This window comes from Molossus molossus, unplaced genomic scaffold, assembly GCF_014108415.1.
Source record: "Molossus molossus isolate mMolMol1 unplaced genomic scaffold, mMolMol1.p scaffold_m16_p_20, whole genome shotgun sequence".
NCBI classification, from domain to species: domain Eukaryota; kingdom Metazoa; phylum Chordata; class Mammalia; order Chiroptera; family Molossidae; genus Molossus; species Molossus molossus.
In genome coordinates this window covers 4,572,397-4,598,248 of record NW_023425356.1, presented here as the reverse complement: position 1 = coordinate 4,598,248, position 25,852 = coordinate 4,572,397, and the positions used below count along the sequence as shown (strand labels likewise).

The 25,852-nt window shown below is 45.4% G+C and overlaps 1 protein-coding gene across 4 annotated transcripts in view; it reads right to left on the bottom strand.

Moving 5' to 3' along the window:
* The window catches only part of CDC14A (cell division cycle 14A), a 114,359-nt gene that overhangs the window by 22,152 nt on the left and 66,355 nt on the right, over positions 1–25,852 (bottom strand). For all 4 annotated transcript variants that reach the window (XM_036272456.1, XM_036272457.1, XM_036272455.1 and 1 more), the window contains 4 exons: positions 23,479–23,541; positions 15,671–15,758; positions 11,522–11,752; positions 8,091–8,229 (listed from right to left, as the gene is read on the bottom strand). In XM_036272456.1, the coding sequence (XP_036128349.1) occupies positions 8,091–8,229; positions 11,522–11,752; positions 15,671–15,758; positions 23,479–23,541 (521 nt within the window). The remainder of the gene's footprint in view (positions 1–8,090; positions 8,230–11,521; positions 11,753–15,670; positions 15,759–23,478; positions 23,542–25,852) is intronic.

Genomic DNA, 25,852 nt, shown 5'->3' with positions numbered 1-25,852 from the left:
AACATTGATCGGCTGCCTTCCACACACCCTATCAATGTTTCTCGTCGGGGATGAAGCCTGAAACCTGGGTGTGCCTGGTCAGGAATCCAACCAGCCACCTCCTGGTGCAGGGACGACACGCAACCAACTGAGCCACACCGGCCAGGGCTGAAGGTGAACTGGAAATCTGTAAGATATTTCTCAAACAGCAATTTGACTTTTCTGTAAAAATAGTGGGAGTTGGTTGGACTCAAAGATATAGGTGAAGGAAATTTAATTGGTGGGAGATGTTGCCTAAAAAGTGTGGCACAGTGAAGGGCCCTAAACACGTGAGTTCAGAAACCCGCCATTCATCTGGAAGCAAGGCTCCAGCCTCGATGAGGTCAGCCTTTGGGAAGAAAGAAACTGTTTCTGAAACTCGTTCATGAGTTTATTCAGGAAGGCACAACGACCACTGTTTTCAAGGTTATAACAACTTAAAATACGTTAGAAAAATGATATGCTGAGGTTTCTATTTTTATGGAAGGAGTCGCCTTCCTGCATTTCTTTTAAGATAAATTATCCCCTAGAACAGTTCTTCTTCTATTCTGCACCTTACTGGTCAGCACAGAACTAAACTAAAAGCAGTGTTGTTCACCGCGAGGAATATCGACACCCAAGGAAATAACGGCGTTTTCGAGAAGGTGCCTCAGTAAGAACAGGTCTCCTTTTTAAAGCCACAGGAAGACGAGGAAGACTTTCTCCCAAAGGTTCCACATAAAATTCAGGTTAAAACATGAAGGAAAAACAAAACCCCTCACTGAACTGGGCCCTCAGGAAAGGAATCCATCCTTCCTTTTAAACAACGTTTATTCTCAAATCAGAACTTTATTGTTATGATTATGAAAGTCTTGAAGAAAAGGTTAGCCTTCAAATTCCAGCAAATTTGATGCAGATAATGCCTCCCACCCAGCAATCTGCACTCGTATCACCCCACAGATACACACTGTGTACTCGGTACCAAGATGCCCATTTGGCATTACTTAGCAAAATAATGCAGACACCATTATGAGCAACTAGCTCACTAAATTACAGTAGAGGCTGTGAAATACTATGTAGCCACGAAGAAGCCTGAGACCAACCCACACGTGGTGACAAGAAAGAGTGCCCGTGAAGTAACGCACCCATGAATGAAAAATACAAATGACAAAGTGTGGTCTCACTTTTTTTTAAAATCCTCACCCAAAGATATTTTTCCATTTATCTTCAGATAGAGTGGGAGGGAGAGAGACAGAGAGAAACATCGATGTGAAAGGGACACATCGACTGGCTATCTCCCGCACAACCCCAACCAGGGCTAGGGATGAACCACAACCGAGATACATGTCCCTTGACCAGAATCGAACCCACAACTCTATGGTCCGAGGGCCGACACTCCAACCACTGAACCAAACCAGCCAGGGCTGGTTTCACTTTTTTTTTTATCCTCACCCGAGGACTTTTTTTTCCATTTTTTTGTTCAGATAGAGTGGGAGGGAGAGAGAGAAAGAGAGAGAAAAACATCAACGTGAAAGGGACACATCGAGTGGTTGCCACCCGCACGACAAACCAGGGCCGGGGACAAACTGCAACCGAGGTACGCGCCCTTAGCGGGAACTGAACCAGGGTCTCTCCGGACCACAGGCCAACGCTCTAACCTCTGAGCCAAACCGGCCGGGGCTGGTTTCATTTTTTTAAAAAGGGAGGGGGGGGCAGAATATTATAAAAGTTCACAGTTATCTGGAAGAATCTATACCAAACCATTAACTAGTTACCCCGAGAGTGGCAACAAAGGAAACGTTTGCTTTTTACTGTGTAATGTCTACACTGACTTTTCTTTTTTAAACAATGTGCCTTGTTTGCTTTTGTAGAAAAAAGTGATCTAAAAATAAGTGACTAGCCCTGGTCAGTTTGCTCAGTCGTTGGAGCGTCGGCCCAAGGACCAATGATTCCGGTCAACCTTGGTTGCTCTCTCTCCCTCTCTTTCCCTCCCTCCCTCCCACTCTGTCTGAAGATAAGTAGAAAAATGTCCTTGAGTGAAGATAAAAAACAAAAATAAATAAATAAACGAGTAAAAGCAAAGATCAAAGCCGAACAAAGCTGGAGACAAACGGAGAGGAAGACAGCAGCACACCCCACACTGTTTCAGCGACAGTGCCGGTCACGTCCCTTCAGACGGCAGCAGAAGGAAGCCAGAAGGTGACAGCATGGGCGGGACTGGATGGAGCGGGGAGGAGGCTTTTTTTTTTTTTTTAAATATAATATCCTACCCTACTTTCAAATAAGAGATTTCTTTTTTTTTTTTTTACTTTTTGCTCATTTTTCAATATTTTCCAAATAAAGCAAAAGGGAAAGTGAAATACCTTTAGATCTGGTTTCTGAGGCTGTAGATATATAATAAGTTGTCCACATATTAGACCAACTTACCATTTCTAACATTGTTCGAAAATTTAAAGTAGCTTAATTCCAGCATGTTTCTAAACAGATTAAATTTAAAAAACAAAAATCTAGTGAATTTTTAAAGATATGAGTAAAATAAAAATTTCAGAAAGCAACAGCCATTCACTAGGGAGTGTGGCAGCATCTGCTCCTCTGGTGGCCAGTTAATTTGCTTTCTGGAAGCCAACCACCAAGGAACCTTTCTGAGCTCAGGATATACAAATTGAAGAGGTTAACATGACTACTGAATCACACTGAACTTTTCTATACCAGCTGTAAAAATATGTATTCAAAATAAAGTCTTTTCAGCTCTTTTTATTTTGTGGAACCTTCATAAAACCATGGAATAGCCTAATACTTTGCATCCTCAAAAACAAAATCTTGCTTTAATTTTTTATTCCTCCAGACTTTTTCCACTCGATGCTATACTTCGCATAAGCCTTTATCTGAGGCTTGAATCTTACGTCCTTCCAATGACAGTGACCAGATAGCACAGTCCTTGACACGGTAGGAAGAGTTAAAAAAATAACTGTTAAATTCATAAACGAAAGTCCTGGGCCTCTGGTCAAAACTCCCGGGAATAGAGAAGTATGATATCACGGGGAGAGAAAACTCCGCTCTGCTGTAGATGGTGAAAAGTTCCGACAAGCGTCTGTCAAGAAGTTCCCGGTTCAGTACAAGGGAAACAGTGAAGTCTGACACTGAAGACTCAGGACCAGGACTGGCCTGCAGGCGGGGAAGGGACTCCACTTGCTGTGCAGGAAGCGGAGAGAACCCGCCTGAGAATCCAGTCCGCCCAGAGAGGTGAGCAGGGCTGAGCCAGCGACGGGCATTCCCGCAGCAGGGCAGGCATGGAGTTCGGGGAAATCGAGGACGAACGCCCACAGCAGGTCGGGAAAGAAGCTGGTTTGCTTCGGCTGAAGCAGAGGGTGGGAACAGCACTGTGGGGGCCCCGATGCACGCTGGGGGGTTAGAGTAGATCTCAGAATCAAAGAGAAGACCCCCTAAGAATCTTTAGGGGGGAAAACACCTTGATGTGGAAACAGGCAGAGAAGTTGAAGGCTTAAAGTGAAAAGAATTCCAACTGTAAATGTTGTAAAATGAAAACTCTCATGGTGCCGCCAACCCAAAGATGACAATTACAAAGTGGCGCCCGCCAGGGACTCAGTGTGAAAGGCCCGTCTGTCCCCTCACTGCAAAGCCTTGATTTGAACCTGAATATGAAAGACCCACAGGTGTCGAGCCGGCCCCGCGTTGCTAAGCGATGAAGCCGGCAGTGCTGCTCAGGAAAGGGGAATCTGCACAGCAACACCTGTCACGCGGAAACCACACACGTTTATCGTGGTGTCTATCGCTGCTCAGAGCCTCGTCTCCAGCGGGAGCGAAGCGTGTTAAGCAGTTGGCACTCACAGACCAACTGACGGGAGCACACCATCGCAGTTCCTCCCGTGACCAGCCACGTTTCCCAAGACAGCGTGACCTTGTGCCTCAGGGACGCACACCTGGAGTGACGGGGAGACTGCCCGGGGAGGCAGCCAGCGTCGCGGTCACTGTTTGGCCAGGTCCGAGCCCTGGGCTAGCCAGGCCTAGGACATCAACAACTAACTCGGCTTCATTGCGAGCCAAGGCCCAGTTAACCGGTATCGAGCCTTCACAGGTCTTTTTAAATCTGCTTTCGAATCCCCCGAAAGAAAGGCAAGTCATGTGCCTTGTTGCAGATGTCTCTGGTTTCGACTTGAGAACATGCGGTTCACTGTCTGTCAGCTGCTTTTGTTTGTGGCTGACCTCTTCTCCCTCACTTCCTGGGTCCACCCTGATCCCCCACGTCACCCTGGCTACCTTCGTCCCTCCTTCCTTTCTGGACACAGTTTTCCAGTGTGACTCAGCCCTGTGCCAGTGTCCATGCAAAGCCACCATGTGGTCATTTCGTACAGAGACCCAGCCCACTCTCTAGCTGCCCCAGACCCACTGTACTGCGACTCAGCGCGGGTCTGCCCGGCCCTCCTACTCCGCCACCCCCGGCGGCTGCGGGAGCAGGTAGTTCCTGGGTTGAACTAGGCTGATGAAATCATCTAACTGATATCAAAGGAAGACAGACCAGAAAGCCATACCCACGTCTCAGGAGGTGAAAGGAGACAGATATTCAAGGAGAACTACGCTTACTTTGTACAAATGGAAGATTCAAAAGGAAAATGTTTACAAAGAATTTATGAGTGGGGAGGGGAAGGCTCCTGATTCTGAAACACACAAGAAATTGTAGCTAGAAGAAAAAGAAACGATTTAGGAAATTTCCAAATGAGTCAACTAGCTAAATCTAATTTAGATATACAACCCCTCAATCTGAACCCCACGGATCATTGCTGTCAAGCCAGTATGCAAACCTTACAGCTGAACCTAATGCATTAGTTCACCTCTGACCCTTTTCACACAGGAAATAAAACGAAGATCACTCACTCTTCCACAGTGATTGGCATGAGTATTTCAAGATAAATTTCTGATGCCACCATTGCCAAAAATTCTATGTACCTTATTCTTCGTACCTGAACTCATATTATTAGGATTTTATTCTTGCTTAGCCAACAGATTCAATGCCAACTGTTGTATCAATCACATGTCCAACAGTAAATACTGAAAAGCAGTTCCCAATTTCTTAATAACTGAGTGTTTCTGCAAAAATGTGACCGTCAGCTACAGCTCAAGCTCAAACCTATGCCATGTGCTTGTTATGCTAATAACTACACCACAAGATTGTCAAGCATTATTTTCAATTCTTTTGTTTCTAATATTTCAGATTTTAATTTTTTCTATTTTAGGAATAGCAAGTTTTTAAATCTTTTAAATAGATTATTTAAAAAATTGGCCCTGGCCAGTTTAGCTCAGTGGTTAGAGAGTCGGCCCGTGGACCAATGAGTTGTGGGTTCAATTGTGGTCAAAAGCATGTACCTCAGTTATGGTTCGTCCCCAGCCCTGGTCAGGGTCATGCAGGAGGTAGCCAGTCGATGTGTCTTCTCACATCGATGTTTCCCTCTCTCTCCCGCTCTCCCTCCTTCTTTACCTGAAGATAAATAGAAAAAAATATCCTCAGGCGAGGATTAAAAAAAAAAATTAAACCCACTTTCCTTGACCTTAAGCATGTATCTAAAAATATATATATATATATATATAAAAGGAAACGGAAGGAAGGAATCAATTATAATTAAAAACTCAAGCTATTATTGTTAGACATTTTCAAGCATTTTTCCATCTCTTGAACAGGTTTTCTTCATCTTATTTTTGGTAATTTCCTGAAATAAAAAGCACTGGTTGAACTATTCATTTCTGATGTCACTCAATTCAATTGTGAAATTTACCAAATGCTATGAGCACCAAACCGAATGCGACACTGGGCTGGCGCGTACAGAGCAGGAGTGAGCTCAGACCTGTGACAACACGGGTGGGGGACCAGCCCCACCTGGGCGCTTGTTAGAATGTAGAATCTCAGGCCCCACCCGACCTGCTGACTCAGAAACTGCATTGAACTCAACAAGATCGCCAAACAAACACAGGCATCTTAACATTGAGAACAGACCTACAACTAAGTTAGAATGCTGACAAATATCCAGCTGACTGGTCGCTGATGAAAATAAGCAGAATGGGGACATTTCTGATTCATGAATTTAGAAATAAAAAAAGTGTTTAACCACAAGATGGTTACTTGCTTAAAGGTAACGTCATTCAAATGGAAGCTCTACTCTGCAAAGACAACTCCGTGCAGGGTCCGGACTGAGGCCTGATGTGCGCTCCCGTCTCGACAGCCTTGGACACTTCACTGACACAGGAATCACTCCCACACCTCCGTCTTCACAGGCAAATACTCGGAACTACAGTATTGATTCACACGTAAGGAAACATCCTTAATGTTACCGCTTAAGTGTCTATAAATGAAACACCTTTCTTTACAACTTGGAATGCCTTTGCCTCATCACCCTACGTTCTCTGTTTCTATTTTGAGATATGGTAGAGGGAAGAGACACAGCAGGGGGTGAGAAGGACAGCACAGGTGTGAAGTGGGTGGGTTGTGGTACCTGATGCCCCAAGAAAAACTAGGTGAACTTGACACGTGCTGCTCTCAGCAGAGTGCCAAGTGCCAGGGGAGTACTCAGTAGGTACCCAATGAATGAACATTCTTCCAAATAATTTTCATAGGTGACCTAAAGCACCAGCTCAGGAATGGCTTTGTTTTCTCATCTGGATGGCATTTATTCAGCTCCAGCAGACCCCTGCACAACCGCACCGGCCGACAGCAGTGGAGGCTCTGTGGTTCACGCACACCGTGTAAAACAGGAAACCCCGGGCAGAGGGCCTGATCAAGAATAAAGCTCTAAAATAACATAACTATTTTATTTGTATCTCATAGGCCAAAAACCTAAGAACTCTTGTCTTCTTAACAGTCCTGTCCGTGGGTGTTGTGTACTCGATACAATTCTGCCTCACTCTTTTAGGTTAAGGTATAAGCGAGCACTTTTCAGCACTGCCGTTCTCATCAGCCGCTCCCGCTGGGACTGGCGACTCCAGCCATTCCTCAGCAGCCTCAGATTCTGTGCCACTTCCGCGCTGATGGCTCACTCACAGCATCTTTCTGTGAAATTCAGTCATGTGTTTCTTGCCAACATAAAATGATTGAAAGGGAAAGGAACAAATTCTGTAGAAAAGAATGCTATCCAAAATACAGCCATTCCAGCATTAAAAGGGAGGGGAGTGAAATTTCTGTATGAGAGATCACTAACTGACAAGATTTCAGCTGATGTTAATTTCATCTTGTTTTAGTTGTTGTTTTAAATGTTTTTATTGATTTTAGAGAGAAAAGGGAGGGGGAGTCAGAGAGGGAGGAACATCAATCGGCTGCCTCCTGCACACCCTCTACTGGGGATCAAGCCCAAAACCCAGGCATGTGCCCTGATCGGAGTCTAACTGCAACCTCTGGGTGCACAGGACCACGCTCAACCCCTGAGCCACACGGGCCAGGGCTCCTCGTTTAATTAATGGGCTAATTGCTGGTGCTTTCTAAAATTTTAAAGGGAAACCAGAAAGGGTTATGCCCACACAGGTTAAATCTCTCCCCTAGTGGACAGGACTTTGACACAAAGCCAATGGGGCAGTATGGCAAGGAACGAAGGATTTTAAGTGTGTTCCAAACACCGCAGGGCGGGGGGGGGGGGCTCCCCAGCTCTCCCTTCCTTCCATGGAAACGCCCACGGTGCAGCTACCTGGCAGCTGAGTTATTTGCCAGGAGAGCAGCAATCTCGCCAAAGTCACTGGCAGACCTTAGCTGTGGTTTCATCCCTTTTAACTTTCCAATCTGCTTTTAGACATGCAAACAAAAGAAGAGAATGAAACGTGCCCTGTGGGCGACATGAGAAAGTTGCGCTGTGCCAGGTCACACACCAACCACAGCAGGGAAAGGCAGGCAGAGGTGGCCCTGGGCTCCTTCTCAGCCCGATCTAGCGGCAAAGGTGCAGTGAGAACGCCAGAGCGGCCCCTTTGACCAGACTCCATGGACGCACGACTTCTCTCACGATGCAGCCATGTCCTCTCCACAGGCTGACACAGTCCGGGAGAAAAGGCAGAGGTGACCGGGACCCGATGTCACCCGATCATGGGGACCGCAGACTTACTCTTCCAAGAAGTGCTGCTGGGGTCCTATGATGGAGCCCGGCCGGCATATTCGGACCCAGGAGATGATCTCGGCGTGCGTGAACCTGTAGTGCTTCATGACGTAGCAGGCTATGAGCGTCCCTGTTCTTCCCAGGCCAGCTGCAGGGGAGGGAGACAGAGCCTGAGATGCCAGACACCACATGCGCACCCTTCCCATGAACTTCCTGTTTAGGAGTTCTGTTTACGCCGATGTATTAGAAGAGGGGTGTGTGGGGTGGGGGTGACCTGTTTTCATCTGAAGCACCTTTTGTCCTTGATCTGACCCCAACATGCTTAGAAAAGCACCAAGTGTAATTATGGCTTCCTTTAGTTTGTCTTTGCTTCTGCAGAGGTCTGACAAGACTACAGGTGATCATGTTGACGGAATACAGCCGGTTGGCCTGGAGCAGGACCCAGGGCTCAGCTGGTGTCCAGAGCCCTTCAATGGCCTTTTTGGGGACAACAGTGCCTCCCTGCTCCTCTCCCTGTGCCGGGGGCTGCCAAGGTCCCTCTTCAGCTCCTAATCACACATACAACCGAAAGAGAAAAGGTGGTGCAGAGAATGTTCAAATTTCTTTGAAACTGACGTTTCTTCCCCCTTTCAAAAAGAGCCTATAATTTAATCTATAAAAAGAACGTACTTTGCACTCTTACCATGATCGAACAGAATAGGAACGTTTCACTAAGTTTCCATAAAAACTTTAACAAATCTGTTCGAGCATTCATAATTGAAGGGCTCCCTGGCACAGCAAGACAGGGAGTTGGAAAGTATCCTATTTACAGAGTTCAACACCGACTGCCTTACAGGTCCAGGAATTTCTTGAAATCACTACAGAACGTCAACAATCACACATCAGAGTATCACAGCGTTGCCATTTTTCAAATGATTATTTGTGCTAGAAATTTCAAGAATTCATAGACCTCTTTTATCAACCAGAAAGTGAACTGGAGATACCAAATCATCATAAAATGTCACACCTTCCCAGCAAACTGGTTTCTAGTTCGTCTCTATGCATTACTTTACGTCGAAGCACATGGCACAGCCGCCCAAGTGCATTTGCTATGGAAGAAGATTCTCGCTGCCTCCTCCTTGTAGTTCAATTAAAATGCTCAAGGCTGCTTGAATTCCCAGAAAATAAAGCTGACTTAATTAGAGCGTATGTCAAAATAATTAACAGGCCTATAGCAGATAACTATGCTATTAAAAGAAGTAGAGCTGTAATTAAACCGAAGGTATAATCCTTGTAAAAGAATCCTATGTGTGTGTACAAGTGGAAGCCAATGAAATACTGTCAAAAAGATGTCACCACATGTAGGTATGACCTCCCATAGGAGAACTGACCTCCTGCTAAAGGTCCTGACTTTAGGACTTCCAGTCAAGATGGCGAGTAAGTCCATGCTGTGCTCACCACCTCCCACGGCCACATCGAAGAGCCACTGCCTGAGAACCACCTGCAGACTAGCTGCACAGAAATCCTCTAACTCAGAAGACTGGGATATAAATGTATCAAAACTGCAACAAATTATTTTAATGCTAAAAAAAAAAGGGGGGAACTGACTCAGAAATCAGGCCAAATTCATCCCAAGAAAACCACTGATTTTCTGGACATAAAAATAAACTTTGAAATAGAGCGTATGAGTATATCCTGAACACTGGAAGCTGCCGCGTTCCCATTAGCTCTCAAATTCCATGGATATTTGAAATATGTGAAATGCAGGCTTTTTCTTGGGCCTGGGCAATCTTTCTTTCTTTCTTTCTTTCTTTCTTTCTTTCTTTCCTTTTATTTGACAGAGAGAGAGAGACATCAATTTGTTTTTCTACTTATTTATGCATTCATTGGTTGATTCTTTTTTAAAAAGCAGAACAAAACATTTTATTGATTTTTAGAGAGACAAAGGGAGAGGGAGAGAGACATCCATCAGCTGCCCTCTGCTCGCCTCTACTGGGGATCAAGCCTGAAACCCAGACATGTGCCCTGACCGGGAATCCAACCAGTGACCTTTAAGTACACTGGACAACACACAACCAACTGCCCCACACTGGCCAGGGCTCATTGGTTGATTCTTGTATGTGCCCTGACCAGGGATCGCATCCAAAGCCTTGGCACATGGGGACGATGCTCTAACCAACCGAACTGCCCAGCCAGGGTATGCCTGGGTAATCTTTAACAAAATGAGACAGCAAGTCAAAGTCAGGGTGCAGGTGGACCACACCTGGGGCAAGTCTGCTCACCGCCACCTGTGGGGACCTGAGCAGCAATCTGCAAGGACACCTTCCTAAAAGGTAGTCATGTGCAGCTCATTTCCATCCCCCTGGGTCTCTGGCAAAATGGAGCTTCCCATTGCTCTCACGTGTTCAGCAAAGTACCTCCACCTACTCAAATCTTAAACATAGAAACAGGGGCCTACAAAATGGTATTTTAATTACTGTCAGAACCAAAGCCGAGCTTCTCTGAAAAAGTCAGTTACAGCAGCACCAGGCATATCAGCATAAAACTCAACAGACACGTGAACAGCACCACCCTGTGGCCCTCTGAAACGTTGCAAGCAGGGAGCTAGGGGCTCATCCCAGGGAGGCCAAAGAGATTCCTGTCCTCACTGAAATCAAAGTCCCCAGTGAAATACCTTTCACGGTGCTGGAAAGTCTCCAATGGCATTTGAGCCTCCTCGGTGTCTAACAGTTAGGCTTAGAGCAAATAAATGTTCTTTCCTGTTTGCTGACAGCTGACACAAGGTTGCCAGAGAAAATACAGCGCGTATGTTCTATGCCGTGTTTGAGGTGTACTGACAAGTATTCACTGTTCTTCTAAAAGTGAAATTTAACTAGGTAACCTGCATTTTTTTGTGCGAAGAAGGTAACCTTTTGCCTTCTATAATCCGAAAGACCCCCGCCCCAAAGTACCCACCTCCAGAAACCAGGGATTTGTTGCATAACCCAGTCTTGGGTTAATTCAGAGACAAGCATACTGGCTGGTGACTCCAGTAGCTGCCCTGCCCTGCCCTAGCCATGGGTAAGGGGGACACCCTCTTCTGGGGTGCAAGAGACCAGCAGGGAAAGGGGGAGCAGCCGGGGAAATGGGTCCAGAGAGCTGGGTCATCCAATGAGAGTGCTAACTACCAGATGGGGGGGGGGACAGGAGATGGCTGTTCTAGAAGGAAAAGAGGACAACCAACGACCCCGCCTCTTGACAAGCGTGTCTGTTCAAAGGGGCCCTGCCGGCTACGGACACTGTTCCTCCCCTCGTGGAGGTGCCCGGCTGCGGTGGGGTGACTCGGGAAGGCCACGCCACCACCGCGTATGCACATCCAAGCGATCCCGTCCTAGGAAGGGATTATTTCCGGAGCTGTGTGCTCCTCGTTTGTGAAGCCCTGAGACTAGCCGGCTGTGCTGGACGCCGGCCGGCCGGCGCACCTTTGCAGTGCACGGCGATCGCGCCGTCCGTGTTCTCGCAGATGTTCAGGAACCTGCGCACGATGTTGTCGCTGGGCGTGCTGCCGTCCACGAAGAAGAGGTCGTGGTGCTCGAAGCCGGCGTCCGTGAAGCGCTTGGCCTCGTAGATCTTTTTGTTCAGCCTCACGATGGCCGTCACGTTGTGCTTTTTGAAGTAAGGGAAGTAGGCTTCCGGGGCGTGGAGAGGGTAACCTGGGGGGAGAAGGAGCTGCCGTCAGCACAGCGCGGGACCAGGGACACCGGGGACACCGGCACCTGCAGCAACGTTTAGAAGCTCCGCAGCTTTGGGCACAGGGCATCTCATGAGGGAGAGGAGGTCCCAGCACACCCCTCGGAGCAGCAGTCTGAGTAACTGGAAAACACCAACCAGAGGGGAGGGGTGGGGAGAGGGAGAGGAGGGTAAAGGGGGATAAATGGTGATGGAGGAGACGTGACTTGGGGTGGTGAACACACAATACAATATACAGATGATGTATTACAGACTTATACACCTGAAACCTATACACTTTTATTAACCAACGTGACTCCAACAGATGAAAACCCCAGTTCTGTGGCACGCCCTTCAAAACTCCAGCACCAGCCTGGCTCCTCCAGCGTGCCTCCACTTCCCCTCTGTCCCCTAGCCTTCAGCTGCTTCCTCCAGAATGTTCTGGCTTATTTGACCTTCTCAGTGATAACTGCCTCCGATTAGCCTTTCTGTTGAAGCAGGATGGTTTCATCCTGCCTGGACCCTTCGGATCCATCTTCTCCCTTGTATCCTGTTCATTTTCTAAGCCTTGTTCTCCAGGCTTCCCCTGGAGGCTGTGGCTCCCCAGCATAATCCCAATCAATGCCTCTTGGGCTTCATTTGCCAGAGCTGGTTCTTCTGCCTGCAACCAAGCCCAATGGTACCCTTGGCCAAGGCCATTACAATCTTCTGTGTAGAAACAGCGACTGATACACACACATTTAGAGAAAAACGAATGCTTTTCAACTTGGAAAAATCAAATCTGTGTTCCTAGTTGGTTGATTGGCCCAAATTATTTGTTTTTTTAAGAAAGGAACACTGGACAGTTACCAAATATGGCAATAAGACATTGAAATAATAACAATAATGATAATAATGGTACCTAACATTTACTGAGCACTTATTATGTACCAGGCACTAAACTAAGTGCATCATGGGTATTATCTCATTAAACCTCACAATTACCCAATTGCCTGGAAAAAGGAACTGGCCCATGCTCACACAGCTGGTAAGAGAGAGAGGCAGCATTTGAACCCTGGCAATCAGATTCCAGGGTCTATGTTGAGGCTGATTTCAGGTAAGATCCAACTTGATGCTAATTGATGGGTCTCCAGAAAGGGGACGTCTAGGAGCTGCACTTCCTAGAATTAGTGAGAAGGTTTCTCAAAGAGCTCCCAAACTGTTTCAAATGAGTTATAATCAAAAACAGTGACAATATCCTACGACCCTGGAACAACTATGTGTGGGTGTTGTCAATGCGCCCGGGACAACTATGTGTGGGTGTTGTCAATGCGCCCGGGACAACTATGTGTGGGTGTTGTCAATGCGCCCGGGACAACTATGTGTGGGTGTTGTCAATGCGCCCGGAAACTGGTTTCAGCACCATGCCCGGGGCCGGTGGAGCCTCCCCCACGCCCTTCTCCGGCTGGCTGCTAGGTGGTGCCCTGGCATCAGTAAAGCTCAGGCAGGGCCCTGGAGTGAACCAAACCCAGAAACAGATTTTCAGGGCTAAGAGAGATTTAAAAAGTCATCTCTTCCCAGACCCTCATTTAAAATGAGGAAACTGAAGAACAGCAGAGTCAAGTGACTAGTCCCCCGTCATTATTAAAAGTAAAAACTGCAAAATGGGCAAGCAAATGGAGCAAATAAAATATTAGGCTCTTTCGTGATAAAAAAATGTAATCAGAATTTCTGCTACCTAATGAGCACCTAAATCTCTAGTTCTCACTAGATGCCTGCAATGTACTTTCTGTTTCCCCTTTGATGTAGGAGGAAACTGCTGCTCAGAGAGGTCAGGGAGCTCACAGGAGTTCACACAGCAAGTAGGGGTGGAGCCGGGCTCCCACCTGACCACGCTCTCCCAGCCCGGCTCCTCTGAAAGAGCAGGCTGACCTTCAGAGCGTTGGGATCCCTTTCCCTGTGCTCTTCTCTCTCGTTTTTAAAATAAAGATGATAAAAACATTACCACCTGAGAGTTCTGGGCTGTGTTTTTTTGTCTTGTTTTTTAGGAAATTTGAAATCCAAAATATGTTTCAGTCTACTGCTATATTATTCATTTATCAATTCAATCTTGTTTAAGCAGAAAGGTAGGGCTCTCTGCTTCCCCACAGCCGGAAGTGGCTCTGATGACAGCACACCCCTGAGACTCAGGATGCGCTGCCTGGAGCCGAGACCGCGGCCTCCTTTGGCAACATCCTAGCAACAGCTGAGTGATAATTCCTTAAAAATCTACCTTTTCTCTTATCAGCCTCTTCAGGAAACACAGAGTTTCTCAATCTTTTAAAAAGAGAAGTTGCCAAGCCCTGGCCGGTTTGGCTCAGCGGTTGGAGCGTCGGCCTGCGGTCCAGAGAGACCCGGGTTCGGTTCCCGCTAAGGGCACGTACCTCGGTTGCAGTTTGTCCCCGGTCCTGGTTGGTCGTGCGGGTGGCAGCCACTCGATGTGTCCCTTCACGTCGATGTTTCTCTCTCTCTCCCTCCCACTCTATCTGTACAAAAAATGGAAAAATATCCTCGGGTGAGGATAAAAAAAAAAAAGAGAGAGAAGTTGCCAAGATTTCACCATAATTGGACCAAGTTTATTAATTCCATCACAAAATTATTTTTCTAAGCTTGAAAAGGATTTATAAAGCTAAAGCCCTTTCCATGATGAAGCTTCCAGTGAATATGAGACCTGACCATGGGGATTCCAGTAACATACCACTATTTTACCAGAGACGATGGCAGCCTTACATGGGACTGTCCTGGACACAAAAGTCGACAGATACTAGGTCAGCAGCACTTCCAGGCAGAGAGCCCTGGTACATGTCACAGGCAGGTACGAAACCAGGGGCACGTGTGTGGTGCTCCAACAAACAATCTAGTCTAAATGCATCAATAACAATATACAAGAAACTAGATTTTAGAATAAACACTTATGACAACATTGAAAGAAGACTAAATCTGGGTCTATGACCAGACAAAGCAAAAAAAGGAGCTATTATGGTCATGGGTGACATTTTTATTTTATTTTATGTACTTCTCCCTTAAATTATTCGTCAGCCTTTGGTGACTAGTATTACTTGTCTTCCAGGGAATGTCAGCAGAGGGGGGAGAGGGGGAGTAAAAAATAAATAATAAGAAAATTCACACAGCTAATCATGTTTCGTTCAAGAGGCTTATTTTTTATTTTGGGCTTTTTTTTTTCCTGAATACGGATTCCCCAGCCATATATATCCTTCAAATAAGTAACTTAATGACTGCCAGCAACCAGACTGTTCCCAATTGTCATGATGGAACCACACAGATCGAAGGGTGGCAATGTTGAGGAGCCCAGCTCTGGGATGGAACACCAGTTCAATTACTGGGTGATCTTGGGCAAATTCCCACTCATAGGCCTCAATTTCCTCCTGCATAAAATGAAAATAATAGTACCTATCGTTCCTAGAGGTGTGTGTGCAAATGAGATAATGCTATCATTAGCTAGCAACTAGCACATAGTAAGTGCTCAATAAAGGACTCCTATTGTCATCGTCATTATTATTCAATATGGTGTTCCCCAAAGAATGCCTTGATGTATATAGCACCCCGCCATCAAATAAATCAGAACCACTGAGAGAATTCAGGACTCTTCTTAGGGGGTTGACCAGTCTGTTTCTCAGGTTCTTCTTTGACAGCTGGGTCAGGTAAAGTGAGCATCCTGTTCATGACAACCTAAAAATGTGCTAGTTTTAACGCAGTGATCTTACCTACTAAAGTAAAATATAGAATACACCAATTACTACTATTTTGTTTTTCAATTATAAATATTCTTTGGAGAATAACACCAAAAGTAAGGATTACCTGAGAAAAATTTAAAAATTAAAGATGAACTGAAATAAAATTTTGGATGGTAAAGAAAAACCTACCATTTTCAATTTTGCTTTTTGGATGTGGTCCACTAAATGCTAAAAATTTTCCTGGGACAATCCAGTTGAAGTCACCATTTTCAACTCGCTGGCAGAATTTTGTGGGAGAAAAAAGAAGAAACATATTTATTATGTATCATTCTTATACAACTTAGGAAACCCTTACAAATAAACCTGCTTTTACACTGTTAGTACTGAACTAATTGGACAAACATGAAGCCAAAGTGACATGCTTTAAAATGAAAACATTCATTGATTCTCAAAATGACATTTATGATTTCAATCCACTTCAGAAAAATTTTTATCTAGACTGTATAAAAAGTTTTTGAAACTTGATCTAAGTGAAAGTACTTTGCTTAAAATAATTTTGTCTCCTGGCCACTCTGCAATGAAAAGAAATGGAAACAAACATTGCTTGTCTCAGCAATAAATAAAGAGAAATAAGAAGAAACAGACAATATAAGCACTTTCCATGAACATGGTATACATACTTTAAACAATCTTTAAAAATCTATAAATATCAGAGTTATGATGAACACACTTATGGGGGGTTTCTTTGTTGTTGTCCCCCCCCCCCCATTTTTATGGGTTTATATCTGTTGTCAACACTGATTTTCAAACTGGGAAGCAGCAGGAGTCAGGAGTGAGGGACAGAGCCTCATCTAATCCTCAAGGTTATACCATGATCTAGAGTCAGCCAAGGTCTCTGGCCACGGCTGCAAACCAAATAGCTCCAGGGGTCAGGCAAGAGAGAAGGGCAGGAGTTTCTCAGTCTAGTTAATTAGTCATCTTGCCAGAAAGCCCATCTTCTGATTGGATGTTTATGTGAAATCTCTCTGTATTTGAAATTTGCCATTTTAAATTATATCTTTAGATACTACGCAACCAAATGAAACACACCTGTGGGCTGACGTGGTCACCAGGTGTCAGCCTCTGGTTTCAATGCACTAAGAGATCACGGGAAAGAAAAGGCTTGAAGACCAGGGAAGGGGCTAAGCATCCTCCCACTGCCCCATGCTCTCCTCCATCTCATTCCCTTCTCCATGTGTCTCCAAACCATGGACTACTACAGGGCTGGGGACAGTCGAGATGTTGCAGGTGATTGGGACACATTTGTACAATGCATCAAAAGGTGTACGGTATTGCCCCGTCATGTAAGCATTGTTAGCCCACCCCAACCCCACTTCCAGTCACAGTGTGGAGTCCCCAAGTCCCCTCCCTCGGGGCTCCCACAGCACTCACTGCACAGGTGCTCCAGACAGGGCAGGGAGTGTTCTCTCTACTGGGCCAACGCTACCCACAGAAAAGGCTCTCTCCTTCACTAGACGGAGACCCTGATGGTAGGAATCTGAGTCGAACACCATCTGAACTCCACTGTAAGAGCTTGGATTTGTTCAATAAACTGAAGTAAAGCCAACAAGAAAATGGTGGAACCGCTACTTTAATTACACTATCCACTATCACTCCCGCGAAAGTCCAAACTCTATGGTACAGTTTTCATGTTTCCAATGCAGATGTTTCTTTCCAGTTACAAATGAAACGTCACACGATGCCTATGAATGTCTGAACTACATTAATCTCTGGAATGCCCTAGATAAAATACCCAACATCTGAGTGTTATAACATACCCTTAATTAAGTCTCAAAGCATAGCTAGCTAATTATATCCACTTGACAAAGACTCTAATATACAGCTCTTTAGGATAGACATTTTCTTGCTTAAATAAAAGAATCTCCAACTAATGGTCTGCTATACCTCTCAAGTAAGTGTTAAGCTTAAAACATTATTTAAAAATTCAAAAATAAAGGTATGCTCTCATCCCCAAAAGGCTAAAACCAATTCTTTTATGAACAGCAGAAGAAAATCAGTTTCTACGTTTACTGTTTCTGTATCCTTGACCACTAAGCAGATCTAGATAAATGCATCGTGCTGTGTCTGTTCATTGGATTACAGACACCCCTCTGGTTAAATAGTAACCTTTCATAATCAATTATATGGACAAGGCAGTGGACTCACTAAGATACATTCACTCAGAACCAAAAGAATATGTTTGCAAATCTGCCTACTCAAAAAGACAAACATGAACAATATTGAGTTTATTCAGTGGCCTGGATAGACTGACTGATGGAGGAAACAAAGAGATTTAGGTCTTAGATCCAAGTCTGAAAAAAAAAAAAAATGAATAAGAAAGTTAACTAACTTAACTTTATAACATAAGCTTACTTTGGTAAGCTTCCAAAATTAATATTGGTGCCTTCTTTCATCATGAATGGTTCAACTGTCAATATTTATCAATATTAGAATATTTAAGATAACTCAAACTGGTTTTTATAATTAAACATGCACATAGAGTTAAAAAAAAACCTAGCTCAGACAGGAACCAGAGGCTCTTCCACCTGACCTCGTGCTGTGAACAGTGCAGCAAGGAGGAGGCAGCAGGTGGCATCGCTTCTTCCCACCTAGAGCCTACCAGGATCCGTGGGAAAATCAGATGTTCTTACTATAAGAAAACTCAAGGTAAAAATAATCTGAATTTCTAAAACTGATATATTTAGGTGTTACTATTCATTCTACTATAGAATTCTCAGTCTACAAAAGATTCACCAGGTTTCCCTGGAATAGTTAACTCTCCTGGTGCATTTAAAATACCACTGCACTCGGACACTTGAGTTTTTACAACTTCTGAAAACTATATTTGTGCCCGAGAGGCCTGCCACTGTTGGAATGGCCACAAACGCTGGAAAACATTCGGCCTTGACACCACTGTAACAACAGAGAAGACAGACCTTGAGGTGGACAATTACAAGATAGGTTCCCTTACGAACAGGCATCTTTTCGAAGACAACACAAATAAACCGTTTTTAAGCACAATTCAACCTTCATTCAAACATTTGCGGAGCCTGTTATACATCAAGGACTCTAACTTGGTGTCACTAAAATAAAAAGCGTTCCCTCCATGGCTTCAGGAGTCTGAGCGCGAGCGGGAGTGAGCAGCACAGTCCAATCGCCGGGAACAGACGGCCCCGGGCTCTGCCAGGCGCTGCAGCTCGGCCACGGCCACCCAGGGCGGTCCTACTGCGGCTCCATTGAGCCACTGCTGTGGCCTGGTTGCCTGCGGCCCTCGGAATTCACGGGTTGAAATCTAAGCCCCAGTGTGAGGATTAGTGTAGGGCGATTAGCTCGTGAGGATGGAGCCCTCATGACTGGGGTCAGCGCCCTTATGGAAGAGACCCAGAGGGCTGCCCCCCCCCCCACCGCGGAGGACACGGAGAGGGGCGTCTATGAACCAGGGAGCAGGGCCTTACTCGACACCTAATCCACTGGGGCCGCACCTCAGACCTCCAGCCTCCAGAACTGAGCGAGAAGTTGTAGGTAAGCCACACTGTCTATGGTATTTTGTTACAGGGGCACCAACTAAAACCATTAAGAAACCGTTACTGAATTTTGCTAAGTGCCACAACAGTACATTAGAGGGTTAACAGCAGCACAGAGACTGCTTTAAAAATCAAAAAGACAGGACTACAAAATCATTTTTTATTCATTAAAAAGTACAGGGGGCACTTTATAAAGTGCACGATTGTCTAACCACTATGCTGTACACCTGAAAGAAATACATCATAATGTTGAATGTAAAATGTAACTAAAAAAATTTTTTTAATAAAATAAAATAAACTTCTGAAACAAAAGTGCCATCTTGGGACTTCTCTAACTTCTAGAACAATTAAATAGTGCTGACAGTATAGTTGTATTACATAAATGCAAATATGCTGTAATGATTGGCACTTTACAAGCTTAAAGCAAAGTAAATATTTGAGTTATTTGGTTTAAATTAAGTTGCCATGCCTTTGGCTTTAAATAACACCCTCTAGATCAGGGGTTCTCAACCTTCCTAATGCTCGACCCTTTAATACAGCTCCTCGTGTGGTCTGTGGGCGTGTCTGCATGTGGGCAGACAGCCTGGAGACGGACAGAGGAGCCGTGTCTCGGTTCCTAAGACCCTCGGAAATAAGACCCACAGGTTGAGAACCGCTGCTCTAGATGACTAGGTTTGCTTTGGAGAGAGACAGTGTGCTGGAGGGAAAGGAGGGGTTGATGGCCTCACTTCTGCTAGCAACAGCTGGGGTGGGAGGCCCTGGTGCAAAACACAGAGGGCTCCACCAGCCCCCCCTGCTGATGCCACCCCAGGGGGCAGGAGTCTCATCACAATTGTAGGTGCCACTCCAGGGCTCAAGACATAAAGATCTGAGGTCATCAACACATATATGGAGACTGAAACTTGGAAACAGGTGCTCCCAGGCACGGAGAGCGTATTTAACGAGACGCCGCGAGCCCCAGAGAGCAGCCGCGCTGCAGGTGGGAGGGGAAAGAGAGGACATGCGCAGGAGACAGGAGGTAGAGGTTGGTGCCAGGGGTGAGTTTCTAGAATTAGGGAGGGTCCAGGGTGTCAATCAAGCAGAAGACCAGGCACAAACATTTGGTTTTGTAACTTTAGTGTTAGTAACAACCGTTTTGGGAGAGTCACAAAGATGAATGCCAGACCACAATCAGTTGACTGAGTCCAGACTGCTCTCCTTAAGAAGTCTGGAGGTAAACGAAGGGACAGAGAGCCAACAATACCTAAAGAGGATGAAGACGTGGGAAATTTCTTAGGACAAGGTAGATCTCAAAACGTTATATAGATTTAGCCAACATGATCATCGTGTACTCTTTGCGTGTCCAGTGTTACAGTTGTGGAGACGCTGGGTGGTGCAAAAGCAGAAAGGATTCTTAATGACTTGGCCACTTTCCATGGAAAAGTAGTCCCTTCCAATGGATTATATACAACCGCTTGAAGTGTGCTGTGGTCCTATTTGAGAATTCACTCTCTCTCGCACTGTCCGTCCTTTTGTCTGATGCTGTCCGTTATGAGGACACTGGGCTCCGGGGTGTTATCCACACAGAGATGGAGGAGGCTCGGTCCTGCCCTCAAGTTCCCCGAGCTCAGGGAGGACATAGGTGTGTAAACACAGCTCCCACAGGTAAGAGTGACTTAGACGCACAAACCCGGCGGGCAGGGGAGGAGGGGTCACAGGAGAAGGAGGAAACAGGACAAGTCCAAAGGTGCAAAAGCACAAAGCACTGCCCTCTGGGAAGCTGCATGAGTTTGGGTATGAGCAGGCACAAAACAGGTCACGAGTGGAGAGGAAGAACAGTCCATGGCAAAAGGGCCTTCTGTGCCATAGTAAGGAGTTTTCATTTCCTCCACACTTTTAGCCACTGTGGAGCCCATGACGGACTTGAAGCAGGCGATGATACAATCAAACAGTTTCTAAAACAGAACAGTCATGTGAAGATTAGATGGAAAAGGCCTAAGATTCAAGAAAGATCCAACCCCACGCCCCCGGAACTGACCAACACTTTCTCACAAACACTTCCCAGACGGGCTACACTGTCACGTGGCCAATGGAAGGTGGAATCATCTTCTAGAATAACACTGCTCTTTTCCCAGAAAAGCATCCTTTAGGTGAAGATGGAGAAGATGATGTATGCATTGCCAGAACCTCTCAGGAGGAAAATTTTCTATGCCCAGCCTGTCTTGGACCGGTGAGAAATTCTGCGTGGGCAATTCATTCGATCAGCATGACGATGGGAGCTCATGACCTGGGTCAAACCTGGTAACTTGTGCAGAAGGAGGCCCAAGAATATACAGATTCTATGACAGCAGGTGACGACAACAAAGACTCTAACCCCAGACATAAAGAGATGAAATTACAGGTGGTCTCCTGAAAAAAATATGTTGGACTTAACAAATAAACTGAGCAAACAGGAGGTCCTTAATAAATGTCTGCTTGATGGATGAAATAAAAAGTTATCCAAATGAGGTCATCAGGAATATAACAGGCTTCTTGACTCTCCTAGAACCAGCGTCCACCTGTACACCATGATTTCTGTAGAACCAGTATCACACAAAGGAGCGGCCTATGCGGGCACCGGGGCAGCCAGTACCCAGGCCAGTTGCCAACAGCCGGGCGCTGTGACCACAGGGTGTCACGCGAACATTACGCTCTCCACGTGTGCCGTGTGGAGAGGAACAAGGAAGCGTGCCCAGCAAGCGCACCCCAAGTGGCTGCCGCCAGGGCCGCAGCAGCCAAGTGTAGTCTAACCACTCCCATCACGGAACCAAGGCGCAGAGTGGTCCAGGTGTGTCAGCCTGGCCAACCACAGTCAAGTCGACAACAGCTTCATAGTCTGAGAAATAGCCTCACACAGACGAAACTACCAGAAAGTATTTGTTTTCTCAGTAAAGGAATGAATGTGTGGGGAAAGAGAAGCCAAGCCCTGGCTGGTCTGGCTCAGAGGTTAGAGCCTCAGCCCGAGGACTGTAAGGGTCTCTGGCTGATCCTCAGTTCTGGTCGGGCTGGTTCAGGAGGCAACCATGGGTGTGTCTCTCTCACATCAATGTCTCTCTCTCTCTCTCTCTCTCTCTCTCTCTCTCTCTTTTTCTCTTTCTCTCCCTCCTTTCCACTCTCTAAAAATAGCAATGGAAAAATACCCTCAGGGAGGATTAACAAAAGGAAGTCAAAGTTATTTCTCAGCTTTTGAAGTGGGTTCTACATGAACTTCAAGTTCCAACCACTCCCGCAGAAGGGTATTTCCGGCAGCTCCTCGAAATCCCATGGGGCCAGTTCTGGGAGGGGTGACACCTGAAAGCCCCATGACGAGACAGCCCCCACTGCCCCTGAAGCTGCTTCCATGTATTTCTCTCCCTGTCCCATCTGCCCGCTGGGAGCAGGGCACTGTCCAGGCCCTCCTGCGTGCCCCTCTGCGTGCCCCTCTGCGCGGCCGGCACCGGGCAGCGGCGGGCACGCCAGCGCTGCTCGGCAGTGGGAAGCCCCGCTCTGTTGTGTTGTGTGAACACCAAAATCTTCACTGGTTTTCCCTGGAGCAAAGGTCCATTTTTATTTTTTAACTGAATTGATCAATGGTTAGATTTCAAAGAACTGGCTACTCTTTGTTTTCAAGGTTTTGAGAATCCCTTAAGAAACCTGTTGGGAAAGTACAAATATCTGCTGGGTTCTTAGCGGAGCCTCTGGACCGTCATCCAGAAAGTTCTCTACTCCACAGCCGTATGGCCAGACGGCATCTGATCACGCAAACTGGAGAATGTGGAGCCCACACCAGCCTGGCAAAGCACCCCAGGGACCTGATTTGGGAAGACACTTTGTTTATCAATAACTAACACAGTGGGCCATTTGTGAGTCACGTGAACATAAAGCAAGAGGCTGAGAGATCCTCCCCAAGCCTCCGGAAGGCAACGGGGCCTTGACCGTCTTCCACATCCTCACTGCCCGACCCAGTTGGACACTTTGCCTAAACTCCTGGTGGCTCAGTAGGTGAGGTGGTGTCTGGAAGCTCTGGGAACATTCAGCCGACTCTCAGACCCAAGCAAATTCAGTGTATTTCCAGGTGGGATGTCCGCCGTCAAACTGTTATACAGCACAAGTCCAGTTTTGTTTTCAACAGATCCTGAATTTTAAAATAAAAGTAACTTACAATTTCACTAACAAATTATAAAGTTATTTGTCTTATAGCGGTGGAAAGTAACTGTCAGTAAAGATTTGATGGAAGAATATGCGGAGATATGGCATTTTCCAAAACTAAAATTATGACTCCTGGTTGAATCTGAGAGGACAAACTGACAACCATAGAAACCTCCAGAAGGATTTCACCCACCAGCTGCTCCATCCGCAATACCTGACTGTTGGCAGGGGGGCAAAACAAGTTAGTCAACATATAATCATATCCTACAAAAATTAAAATGCACCAACCTCATAGTGTTCATATTCATCCACATCAAATGTCTCAAAGTCAAAAAATCCATGTTGTAATCCCTAAAAGCAGAATTTGAATTAGTTTTTCCACACTAAACTCAGCAAGGCTTCTGCCCATCCTGGGATCCCCCTCACAAATGATGCTCAGTAATCAGAAGGACAGAGCTTGGGACCTTTGGTTTGTAAAAGCTCGTCTAGAATCAACTCCTAATAGTGATCATTTTGCTTTGAGTCTGTCTTATAAGTGGAACTAAACACTTAGAAACACATGAAAATATGTCCCACAAAGTATGTTTCTTGAGGCCACTTACATTATTTTTTGTGTAAAATTATCTATGTCTACAACATGCAACATACTAGCAAATACTAGTTATTGGGACTATGCAATTAATTCATACCTAACTATAACAGAATATATAACAGTGACTCACTTTTCAGATAGGGGATGGTTTATCTTCCTTTTGTCATTAATGAGATAGTTAGAAAAAAGGGCATTTTTACTTAGCAGGCCCTTATTTGTTCCTAAAACTCTAGTTGGAGAGACTGTTTTATGGTAAGTTTCTGACAGAGTAAAACTGGACTTGATGATCTTACAGTTTAGAAGGATGAACTGACATGTTAGACAACACAAAGAAAACTTTTATACTCTTTGTTGTAACTATTAACTTAGAACTTTTAAAATCTCTCTGGTTTGCTCAAATATAATATTTCAAAGAGGGCAGAGTCTTCTATTTCATGTCATACAGATTACTATAGAATGCAAAACCACAGTTACTTCTAAAAGTTACATGATAAAGTCATTAAAAATTGAAGAAACTATTAAGCCAGGCTCCAATACATCTATCTTTGAAAATACTTTAGAGATCAACATATTCCAAAATGTTGCCCATGGACCACCTGCAACAGAGGCACTTACGGTAAGTTATATGTGAAATGCAGATTCCTAGGCCTCGTCCCAGAACCATGAAACTGGATTCTTTGAGGGCGTGGAGGGTAAGACCAACATTGTTAACATGCCTCCTTAGGTGATTCCCATAAAGACTAAATTCTGACAAACTGGTTTAGACAACCCTTTCAGAGTAAGTAGAACAAGTTATCTAAATTATTTCAGCTTTAAACAAAGTAACTGGTTTATCCATACATACCTTTCCAGAGGACACTGAGAAAAACGCATACACCCTGCACTACCACTCTCTCGCCTTTCTGAAGTCTGAGTGTGCGCGTGCCTCTGTGCGAAGTCACACACGTGACCTGTGCTTATGACAACGCTCAGCACCAGAACCAGAAAGCTAAGCTTCCTGAAAAGGCAAATCTGTGGCCAGGCCCTGTCTCCGCTCTTAGGAGGCTTGGTGCTCATGGCCCAAAAGAGAACCCAAGTTCGGTGTCCTGGGGGAGGGGATGTTCTGGAGGGAAATGTGTCTTCGTTGCTTAAAGACAAGTTGGGTGATCTATTGGATCCACTAAAACCTCATCTACACGGGGGTAAAATAAACCCCAACAGTTGGTGAAAGGAGACATTTACAGAAGACCTGATTCTGAACCAAGTCCCTGTCTTCCTCTACAGCAGGAAGGACGTCACCAGTTTCTCCACCGCATCCCTAGTGACTGTACCAGCGCTGTGAACTCTCCAAACTTTACAAGTTACAGGAGAAACAGGCTGTGCCGGATGGCAGAATAGGCAAAATGATAATAATAATAATTACTTTTCCCCTCAGACATATTTTGAATGGCTGTAACTGTCGGTTATATTTTGGGCAATATCTCCTTAAGGACCCTTGCCTGCTGTTACTGGACATGTGTGTGGGTGATATGATTTGCAATGGATGGGCTAGAGCACTGTGATAGTTTTATGTTTGAAAACTATCTTGAAGTTTTACAGAGTTTAAATTTGTTTTCTTAAGGCAAAGCAGTGGTTCTGAAGTCCCACTGAGAGCGAGCCTGTGTTTTGCCCTGTCTGGGAAAGGACACTGTGACAACAGACTCATATAAAATATGAATAAATTCATTTCTAAATGAAATAGCAAAGTCAAAGAAACATACACAAAACAGGTAGCTTATCTATCTATACCCACTTTCTCAAAACATAGCAAAGTTGGTTTTCTACTACAGCAGAAAGAGAGAGCCTGGAATGGAAACCACTCCTGACAACACACTGAGAGCCCACGGTGGCCCTCACCAGGGGCTACGTTCCCAACTGATACATTCTGGCTCTGTGCTCGGGACCAAATGATGTTCATTGAACCTTCAGTACAATTCACAACACAGAGCTCATGACTTCTGAGCTTGTGCATCAATGTTTTTAAAACATGTCCCAAAAGTTCTCACAAATCTTTTAGATTAACTTCTTTTTATATACAAGGGTGGGCAAAAG